Source organism: Folsomia candida, unplaced genomic scaffold (assembly GCF_002217175.1).
Source record: "Folsomia candida strain VU population unplaced genomic scaffold, ASM221717v1 Fcan01_Sc003, whole genome shotgun sequence".
NCBI classification, from domain to species: domain Eukaryota; kingdom Metazoa; phylum Arthropoda; class Collembola; order Entomobryomorpha; family Isotomidae; genus Folsomia; species Folsomia candida.
Window position 1 is genome coordinate 6,045,087 of NW_019091195.1, and position 10,885 is coordinate 6,055,971.

The following is a 10,885-nucleotide window of genomic DNA, read 5'->3' on the forward strand; positions in this document are numbered from 1 at the left end:
GGAAACTTGTACAAAATTAGAAAGAATCGAGATCTTCCATTATCCAAAACTCGTTCTAACTAACAAATCCAATCCGTTGTCTCTGCAGAAAAAAACTCTTCCCAAGTTCCCTGACTTACTTTCCCGTCTCAGCTTCGCACACACTATCCTCAAATTTTGTCGAAGTTCCGAAACATGTCACTCTTATATACAAATATATAAACATACAGAGACCGTCTACAAATATAATAATTTCTGAAATCATAGCCATAGAAAATAGTCCATAAGAAGCCCATTGCATTTTGTAATGGCTGTAATTGAAAAGCAACTAACTTTTCAGCTATGCAAGAAACCTTATTATAAATTTAGCCTCGATCGTTCAAATAATTATCTCGCCTTCTCCGTTACGTAAATGCATAGATGGCAGAGATATTCGATGCTCGTTATTCAATAATTCAATCTAAATAAATACTTCAAGCGCTCATCAACGAATCTTCTACCCAAGTCATTTTGCCTGGCGTTCTATGTGCGATCCTTGTGTATATTTAAATGGTCTGTGATGCAATTTACAGACATCAAACTCAGCATCATTTCTGGAAGGAGGCAACACTATACTTTTTCTATTAAAACTAAATTTTATCTTTGATACTACACCTGCAATAATAAATCTTGAACTGCTTTTTGCATAAAGAAAGGCCTGTGTATCCCGAGCCAGCGTTGTGGCACAGTTTTTGTATCCAACTTTCAAAATACTTTCTTCATTCTTCGCAAGAATAAAATCCAGAATTAGCACATCTTCTGCATAATTAAATCCATTTCGGTTATAATTACGCGTCCAAACGGCGTTCTTATATGTGTGACGCCAAGAGCTAGGCCACGCAGAGAATGTGAGGGAAACTTTGTTTTGGGAGTTGGTAGGATAGTGAACTAAATTAGTTGAATGCGATATTTACGCCTGGAGAACAATGGTTGAAGTTGGAAATTTGGAGGAAGATGAAACTTTCGCCTTTATTTACAATTTAGACTGGTTCGGACGAGACAGTGGGGAGACAGATGGTAGTCGGATGGAGGGCGATAAGGTCCATCTCTCCCTCCGGTATATGATGATAATGGCGAAGGCTCGGATGTGGTGTTGAGACTCGATCTTCCTCATTTCTGGTGGAGAACCATCCCAATTCAAAAGTTGTCTTGCGGACAATACATGCGAGCAACTGCTGCGTTGAGTAGTCAGTTCATAAGATGGAGATGAGTTGGTGAGGGCAAAGGGGGGAGACGACTTTCCCAGAGTTTTAGCATACTGACACCCGAGGAGGAGAGATTTAGCGAACGACTCATGCATAATTAGCAAAGGTCAATAAGATCCCTCCAAGGGTTTGCTAATTGCATTAAACAACAGCAGCCAAGTAGTCGACACCACCAAACTCATTCACTCACTTGGATGGAGCCAAGTAGAATATAATACTCTTCAGCTATCCAGACGAGAAGTTATCGCCACGTCACAGCAACATTTCAATTAATTACTATTTCAGCAACTAGCTTACTCTACTTTAAGGGGAAAGCAATTTAAGGCTATGTCTATAGCAGCGATACACGGGCACGAGTGTGCATGCAGTGTGTGTCAATTACCGTTAGTATTGATCATCTTTAAAACAGGAGCCTGTCTTAACAAAGTTGCTCAAGGAGGCAAAGTTGAGGTCACCACAGAGTGAAACGTGCTCTTAATGAAGTGGCATTTAATTCATCGTTTGGGTACTAAATAGAATGAGAACAGAGGCTGAGGAATTTACAAAATCTACTGTTTGCACTTTAGCCGTTAAAAAGAAGCAGCACTACTTTTGCATGAAACAAGTTCTATGTGCATGCATACAATAGTGCTCAGTCAGCCTCAGACAGGGACCAAAGATCTTTTGTGATAATAAAGAGAATGAATGACTGGATAACTTTCTTCTTCCAAGTAAAGCCCCAGCCAATCTTTCTCCCTGAAGAGTTAACTCATCTAGAATTTACTAATGTTTTTCCATCGGTGAATTCCCAACTGGGCCATTTGATGTTGTTTTTGTTGTGAATCTCCTCTTCTTCCGCTGCACAGGATCAACAACACACGGGTCCATTTACTCTTAAAATGTTTACATGCTTTACTTCATTACAAGCCATCCCAGACCTTTTGTAGATATCAGTAAAGTCTACTTTCGTGGGCACATTTTTAAAATGCAAACTTCACTTTCTCTCTATGTCCAACCTCCAAATATATAAATCTGTATGGGATGTAAATAGTAGCTTTACAAAAGTGCTGTCAATTAAAAATGACATTATTCTAGTTTCCTACATAGTATGTATTTTTTAAATTCGATAAACTTACTAACTCCTACTTAACGGCATAATATGTTTTATGTATGTACGTATTTGCTAATAAAAGGATTTTCTATGCCGAATATGGCGATTTATAACATGGCTCCAGCTCAGTCAGATGGAACTTTGCTCACACAATCTCAGTGAAATTATTAATATTATTATGTATGTAGGTACTTGTTGCTAGGAACACATCCCGGATTGCTTACACCAGTGTGGAATCCCTCAAAGTACTCCTAAACATGTAACGTGCATGACGAAGTGAAACTTCGGTAACCAAGAAGAAGCCGCAAATGGAATAACTTACTTTGTGTGGTAAAGTCCAAAGTTACAGTTTCCAATTCAATTAGTGAAATACAAACGAGAGCTGATATCGAGTTTATGGTTCACCACAACCAACAACTTTAGGAAGAACAAGGATGTTTGTCTATTTATCTATTTACACCTACAGAATTTTAATGTTAATGTCGGATGCGTGGAATGATGATGAGAATCACGACTACATACATTCTAAATATAATATTTGAGAAAACATACTTAATCAACGTTAAAAATACCCTTGCAATTTTCCTCAAGAATACAATATCGGATATTGGTCGGTCATGGAAAAGTCAGTCCATGCATGGAATTCAAGAGCTGGGCGTTCAAAGAATTGAAATTCGACATCTTCCGTTTTACATTGCGGTCGGGGAACGTGAGTTTGTGTGAAATGTTTCCCAAATTCTACTCGTTGTACAATATTCAAAATAAGTTCTTCCGTTTTCGAAGATGGAGAAAATGGATGGGTTCGAAGATTGGAATTCCCACTTGTGCAGATATTACAACAAAATATTAGGTACATGCGGCCATCATCATCCGGAGATCTGCACAACGCTCCGGGTGGTATGCAAATAAGGTTGATGCCATCATCAATGTTCTCCAGTCGAGGAGGGTAGTCCAGCCGCCTTGTGCTTTTACCACCATTTCCATTCTCCAGTCAACAAAATTTCGATTTTTCAACATCCTTTTGCAGAAAGACAATCATCAAAGCAAGATCTTTTTTATAAAACTGAGAAATGGAATATTTTTGGCTGATTGATAAAGAAAACTCCGTCCAAGTGGAACTGCGGGGATCACTTTCCTCAGTGAATGCAGCGAACCTATCTCTGGTGGACCGGTGAAAGTTTAGTGAATAAAGGGAGCGTATTCCTCACCAAGTATTGAAATTGAAGGAAAAAGAAGAATGCAGACATTGTTCGAAAGCTGAGGCATGTTGAAACACAAGATCTCAACTTGACCTATTTGCCATTTGCATTTGTTTGGGCCAGCTAGGAAGGCAGGAGTCAAAATGGAAATAGAGAACAAATGCACATTTCCAATTCAAAATTTTTTCAATTTCGAGGAGGCAGCAGGGTTCAGTAGTCAAGTGGAATTCTGGAAGCAAAAAGGCAAAAGACCCTCCCTACGCAGACTGATAAGAGATTATTTATCATTAGAGAGGCCAAAATACTTTTACTTTACTAAACCTTCCAAAGTCATCAAAACATATTCCGACGTAAATCATTATTAGAATTTTTGTAATTTCTTTAATCAATCTCTTAATTTAGTAATGTGAAAGCAAAGTGAAAATTAGATATGCATGTATAGAATTTAAGCAGGGTACGTGTGTCTTATCCCGAAATGTAATTAACAAATCTTTCTTAGTCTGAATTGCAGTAGAAATAAATCATGCGCTTAATATTAGAGAAACAAAGTTTTAAGTGAATTAAATATCAAACCTGTTGAGGAGGCAAAATTAATTGGGCTGGAGGAGGACGATGGCGTTGCCTCGAGTTCTTGTGGTCGTAGGAGGAGGAAGATGAAGAATATTGGAGAGTGGAGTTTACGGAAAATCCAGCAGGGCTGTTGAAGGGGCTTCATTATTTCTTCAAAATCAAACCACAAATTCAGTTCTAGTCGTATCTTGGCTGTTCCATATCACAGTTTGCAATAGATTCACTCAGCAGCAAGTCAGTACAAATTATTCGGTCTTCTTAAGTATATCTGCACGTTAAGTTTATTGCAGCAACTACGAATACGGGGAACTCTGGCTTGGTAATGACATGTAGAAGAGACATGATAGAAGTGTGTAGTAAGTGGATTTTTGTTATTATTACACGAGTACTTGTAGACAGGAATTCAGCGAGTGACTCCTTTGCGGTTGAGGTCGAGGAATGAGCTTGCACGCGAGGTTGGCGTCGGGTGAGAAAATATTGAGAGGTGGACCACGATGAGCGAGCGCCGGTGGCAGTCTGAACTGGGATGGAGAAAGCTCGCGGAGAAAATGAGAAAACGCAGCTTTCACCACAACCACCCCACCAGCACCACGAACAGAACGCAGTGGGGAAGTTGACTCTGGGGAGAGTTGAAAGACTCCACTTCATCCGTGGCTCCACTGCCTGCTCTTCCCATCACCCATCCGTCTGCTTTCACTGTGCGGTAGGCGAATTAGAAAGTTGCCCACAGTCAGCGCCTCCATTGTTTGTTGAAGTGGAATGACTTCACGAAACACTGAAGTATGCACTTGATACAATTTTGTATATCAAACAATGCACAAAGTGTGTAAGTTGTTGTACGGTACGATTCTTGAACTATGGGAGCTTTATTTCTGTTCAGTCGCTACTATTAAGTTGCCTCTCTGACTCCAGGAGTCGAAGATAAGTATCTCGAAGGTTTGCGAGCCGGAACCGGAAGTTAAGAGACTGGAGCCGATGGGTGAATTTGTGACAATGACTGTGTTTGATTTTCTCCGTGACGAGCCAATACATAGATCTGATTGGAATTGGAAATGCTGTTCGCTATGGAACACTAATAATTTGAGGTGCTTTTATCCAGCGTAGGACGAAATCAAACTATTCAAACTTACGAGTGTGTATCTATTCATTATAACTTCACATATCCAGCGATTTTTAAACCAAATGGAAGTTCAACATCTTTATCCAAGGGGCTAATTTGTTTAGATTTCTATAAACAATGTTCATTCTTTAGACCATATTTATTATGACAATATTTGTCGCATGAAAGCATATCTCCAAGAAATTGCTAAACTTGCTTCTTACCACCATTTGCTATTAGGTATACTTAATCTTTCACAACGAAGCGCTCAAGGTTGCACTATAATTTTCCAAACGAGGGTCTGGTGAACTGATTTGTACATAATTTTGCTCAAAGAGAAAGGAGTCGAGCTTGTACACAGTCCTTCTATCTTCAGCGATTATGTATAATTCAACCTAAAACTAGTAAATTTCATTTTATTATACAAGTTGTTATTCTTGAGCCTGTACATCAGTTTTTATGCAATGATCGCTCATGATCGCTGACACTAGTTACAGAGTTCTGCTAATAGAGTAGAATTTTATATGTTCAAATATACAGTCACATATAAACCAATATTACTGTTGGTGTAGCCATTGCTGGTCGTTTAGTAATGAAGGGCTGTTCCATAAGCTACTTAAAAAATGGATTTCGACAACAAATTGCAATTTTTGTGCAGGATTTCTAATTAGGTGATTTGCATACGACAATTCCTAAATGACGTATGAAGTTAACTTAACCATAAGTACTTAGGATTAGCCTATAGTTTATCCATAAGATATGTCTTGCCTATGAAGCTATCATGATTCCCAAGTCGTGCAGTATTATGTATGTCTTCTTGTGCTGGACTTCATGAATAATCCTAAGAAAAATGATGGTGATAAACTGCAGTACTGAATAGAGGCACTGAATATGCAGTATTCAAGGATCAAAATGTAGATATGTAGATATGTAGATTAAGCAAAGAGAAAGTGCTCAAGAATGTGAAAATTCAGATGATGACAAATATTATGATATCAAAATAAATGAACAATGTTGCTCAAAGTGCACTATTCTCCAGTTAAAAACTTCCACAAAGAGAACGAATCTCTCTAAATTTTCAAAAATTGAGCGATTTGAAATGTATATTTAGTAGCATACAGGAAAATAATTGCACAAATGGAAAATGGTTTGAGGTGATAAATTAAAGCATGAATGATAAATGTGTATATTGTAAGTTTTATTATACTTGAAAAGACAAAACATATTTACAAAGGGGAGAAATTATTAGATCTTAATTCAAGAAGCTATGAAATTAACGCAAGATTCAACTACGACGACTACAGTGAAGCTTTCTAAATATTTACATTTACTTATCATTTATGTTCTTAGTTCATAGTTATTATTATCCATATTTTTTTAGTACATTCTGATCTACTTTCATATGTACTTGCTAAAGATTTTTATGTTTTTATTTTAGTAGAATATATAATAAGTTTGAATATTAGTGTTGTTAAAACTATAAAGAATGCTACTTTCTACAGGCCAGTTTAAAAGTAAGTTAATCAATACAATGTATAACATTCAACAAATATGTAAATAATGTGATCAGACTAAAACTAGGGATTTAATTTTCGGCAGAGATGCGCACAATTTCTGCATTCATATGAAGAATTTGGTTCAAGAAGTTTTCGTCATGAAGGACTCTTCCAATTACATTCATGGTTTGTGTCAATTTTCCACGTTTGAGTCCCATTTGCTCCTCGCAGAGTTGGATTTCTCGAGTCTCCTTCACATTTCGGGATACATTCAATCGAACGTTGACTCGGTTGTTATTTTCCATAAAGAAAATTGTCATCGTCTTCTTTACATTGGTCTAAGCAGTGAGAAAGCGCGCATTAAAATACTTGTCTGACAACGGACTAAATGACACCTTAATTAGTAGAAACCTACCTTTGTTAAAGGAAAATATAATCCACTTATCGGTTGTCCTTTAGGGTCACGTTTGAGTACGGATTTAAAATCATAGACCAGGTTCCGTCTTTCAGCACAATCCAACCCACTTAGAAACGGTCGGTCTATGAAAATGAGACTTGAGTGTGATGTGACTTTTCCCTTCTTGGTGTCAGTAATGGTCCAGTTGATGTACTTAAGTTTGGCCAAGTGGGTGTATTCGTACTCTTTTTTGTTTGTGCCGTCATCATTTTGGACAAATTTTCCTATTGTTGAAGTGAAAAGTATTAACTTCATTACAAGGGCAAAGCAACTGTGATCATGTTATCGTTTTAGAAACTTTGTAAGATAATTTATCAGATATTAGTATGACACACTCACCAGTGTGTGGATAAATGCCATCTTCCATAATAGTCACTGGTCTCGAAACATGGTAGCCTGGGTCTAACAACATGCATCCGTTCCTATTATGCCCGATCATGATTTTTAGGCAAACGGAGACATGTTCCTTCTCGACAATTTCTTTATCAGGTGGCGTGTTCTTTATGTATTCCTCCGTGGTCTCGATTGCCTATACATACATATGTAGGTATGCATTGATTTTGTTCCCAACATGACATGCAAAATACGACTCACTCACCTCCTCGCAAGATGTTACATAAAATTTGCCAGCTGCTGGGTGGCGAGTTGGCAATGTTGCATTTATTTGAGAAATCAATTCATGAGCCAACCCAACGCACGTATAATGACATGGTGTTATTGGCGACTGGTATTGGCGATAGAATGATTCCAAGGAGTCCATTTTAGATTTTTTGAATGCTCGGTAGAATCTAGGAAATGTAAATTCTAAATTAATTCAGATCACAAGAATTACCACAACCACGCAATAATAGGTAAGATACCTAATAAAGTTGTCCACCGTGTTGTATTTATGACCCGACACGACTCGCTGGGAAACGAGTTCCACCAAACCTGCAAACGCCTCGTACTCGAGAACATTTTCAAAGTGTACCACTTTCGGTGGCCGTTGATCCCACTGGGGGTACGGAAGAGGACGCCCAACAGGCCAGTCATGAATCAGGACTTCCTGCTCTTGGACATCCTCCTCGTCTTCTTGAACCTCTTTCTCCTCATCAACTTCCTTGTGCGCATTTGAACCTTGTTGGGATGGGGTTCTTCGTCTGACTGGGGACTGGTTGTTATAATCGCTTTCATCGGTACTGATACTCTCCGTACTGTCACTCTCTTCATCTTGGTCGCCTCCATCCTCATCATCTGATGATGACGACGAATTCGTCTGGTTGCTATTTTGTTGGGCAGGGGGGTCAAGGCTAACCAGTATTGGGGGGTCATTGGTATTGTTGTGTTTGTCATTGGGTTTGGGTTGTGTACAATTGGAGTTCCGGTCGAGCCGCTGGTTGGAAGTAGTATTATTATTACGACTTCCACCAGAGGGTTGGGTAGATGCTGAGTCCGAATAATTTCTAGTGGGGTGTGCTAGATGAAGGGAGTTAGGTCTTTGTCGCGGCGAGGCTGCAATTTAGGTAATTTTGAAATTTAATATAATACTTGCAATAGCTTAACAATTATGTATATATTTTTGTAATAAAACCTGCGGCGTTGTCGAGTCAGCTTGGCCACTCACGAATCCAACGACTGTTCCTGAGGTTGGCATGTAATGCATTTCTTGCTTCGTTTTGAAATAGTAAATCTTCTTGTTGTTGAAACGATTTCGTCAAATCTGTCAAATTAGTAATGAATTGAAGATGAAGAATGGATTACAGAGAATTTTCCAATTTTGAGTTTAAAGCTTAGAAAATTTCTGCAACTCTTAGGTTCGTAAAGGTCACCTTTGATTGAGCTTTAAACTACTAGTTATATTCGTTAACATTTTTAGCTCTCAACTATTTTTCTGTTAATTGAAGAGTTGCCAAAATTTTCAACCGTGAACTTGACATGTACAACGTACATATCTAGGTAGATACTTACCCATAAAATGGAACCTTCACAAACTTTAAAAAGAAACAGAAAACCTGATTTTCTGTAAAAATTGTTTCGAAATATATCAGAGGTGACCTCTTTCGTATTTGGTTAGATATTCACTTCTTCTTGATGGTCTTGGGAAATGTAGGGTTTGTTTTGTTTACAAATTAATTAGGTTGACACTTGATTTTTTGTTCCGCTGTCGATAATGTCAGACAAATCTGAGTGGGTCAGGTGAGTTGAGCTAGTTATTCCTCAGTTCGATTAATATCCAGTTGCTCTTTTGTAACTGGAATATCAAAAATTTCATTAATTACATAGAATCACATAATAAAAAAGTTTAATTATTTCAGCGAAGTTATTGTAGCATCATTTATGATGATGCTACGGAAAATATTTAACCATAACAAGATGTATAGAAATTGAGAACTTTTTGCATGAAAGCAAGCAATGACTGGGTCTTTCATTCAGGTGACCTCAAACTACTATTAAATATATTCCTCAAACTTAACATTAGTATGAGGTTAATTTTATAAACATTAATCTACACAATCCTCCATTTTGCATTCATTGCAAACTGACATACTTAGGATTTATGAATGGAAAATTTTCCATTAATCAATTTATTTCCAGCAATTGAGACTTTAATGAACATATATTGTACATATAACATATACCTTTATTCTGTCATACAACCATCGTCATTATTAAATAGATGACTGTGGTACTATTTTTAAAAGCTTGATGAATATAATCACAAAATGCCCAAATTCGTCTATAAGATTCTAGCACTAATAAATTTAAGATGTCTCATTACGCCTCACAGAACAAATCGTGAATGCGAGTCAGTAGAAATTCTCAATGATAGATTACTTACTTTGCCTTACTTTGTTTCGTGTCTCAATTTCCTCGCACTGAATTCTCCTCTCTTCTGGTTGCAACGTGTCGTATTTTCTCTTTAAATTGTTTATTGCAGGAAACTACGTTTAATTTATGAGTTAAACTCCTAACAAATTAAAGTATACTTAACGGGTCAATCGAATTGGATTCCATTTTTAAGCTTGAACTGATAACACAACGAAATTAGCAAAAACAATTAAAACTTTGACAAATTGTCAAAACGAAAAAGCTATGAGCTCTGATTTGAGAAAGCTTGTGGAACAGAAGGACAGCGTCAGGCTATCAAACTCGACTGAAGAAGCTTAACAAATGGTGGGTTGTTAAAAGGAAAACTGTGTAAGAGCACTCGGAGGAGGAGGCACAAATGTGGCGTTTACAATTATTGGCGTATGTGTGCAAAGTGACATGTACATATGCATGGGTCGTGTTTATTATAATAATTATTTACCATATGCTGCATCACGTATATAAAAGTTAATGTAATACAAGCAGAATGTTTTCTGAAATACGTGACTATAAGCTCCCTTCCTGGTATGGTACGGACCAAAGTACAATGCAACATATTTTATCAAATAATGTCACGAGAAAGCTAGCATTGTTTGCACTTTGGACTTGATTTGCATGAATACTTTTGGGTATGCAGCATGTTATTTGCTGATATAAAATACAAAAATAAAATGCAGAGTTGCATGTAACAAAATTCTTGTCTTGTGTTATTAGAGGTTAAAAATGTTATCAACGATTTATTTCCGGCCTGACTGCGATGCATTTCTGTCAAAGTCTGTTCATTTACTTAATTCTAAGATGTTCGTCTTCTCATCTTTGCCAGAAAACACTAGAATCACGGGATAACGTGCATACATAAAACGAGTTTTACCTCATTGGATTTGTTGCGCAGATTTGTTTTTAT

General features: G+C 37.4%; 2 protein-coding genes across 3 annotated transcripts in view; both read right to left on the reverse strand.

Moving 5' to 3' along the window:
* The window catches only part of LOC110846867 (Down syndrome cell adhesion molecule-like protein Dscam2), a 38,543-nt gene extending 33,935 nt beyond the window's left edge, over positions 1-4,608 (reverse strand). For both annotated transcript variants that reach the window (XM_035848937.1, XM_035848936.1), the window contains exon 1: positions 4,086-4,608. In XM_035848937.1, the coding sequence (XP_035704830.1) occupies positions 4,086-4,227 (142 nt within the window). In that variant the 5' untranslated portion in view covers positions 4,228-4,608. The remainder of the gene's footprint in view (positions 1-4,085) is intronic.
* Positions 4,609-6,358: 1,750 nt separating this feature from the next.
* Positions 6,359-9,085, reverse strand: LOC110847209. Its single transcript, XM_035849156.1, has 6 exons — positions 9,082-9,085; positions 7,995-8,625; positions 7,733-7,922; positions 7,474-7,663; positions 7,093-7,358; positions 6,359-7,015 (listed from the first exon to the last, which is right to left on the reverse strand). Exons 1-6 carry the CDS (start codon positions 9,083-9,085, stop codon positions 6,767-6,769), a joined length of 1,530 nt encoding a protein of 509 aa, XP_035705049.1. The 3' UTR covers positions 6,359-6,766.
* Between the last annotated feature and the right edge of the window lie 1,800 nt (positions 9,086-10,885).

Bases quoted from the DNA above. Each gene is read 5' to 3' on its own strand.
- LOC110847209 (XM_035849156.1), bottom strand. The intron at 7,923-7,994 runs GTATCTTACCTA...TACATTTCCTAG, and splicing joins ACGGTGGACAACTTTATTAG to ATTCTACCGAGCATTCAAAA. The intron at 7,664-7,732 runs GTGAGTGAGTCG...ATGTATGTATAG, and splicing joins ATGTAACATCTTGCGAGGAG to GCAATCGAGACCACGGAGGA.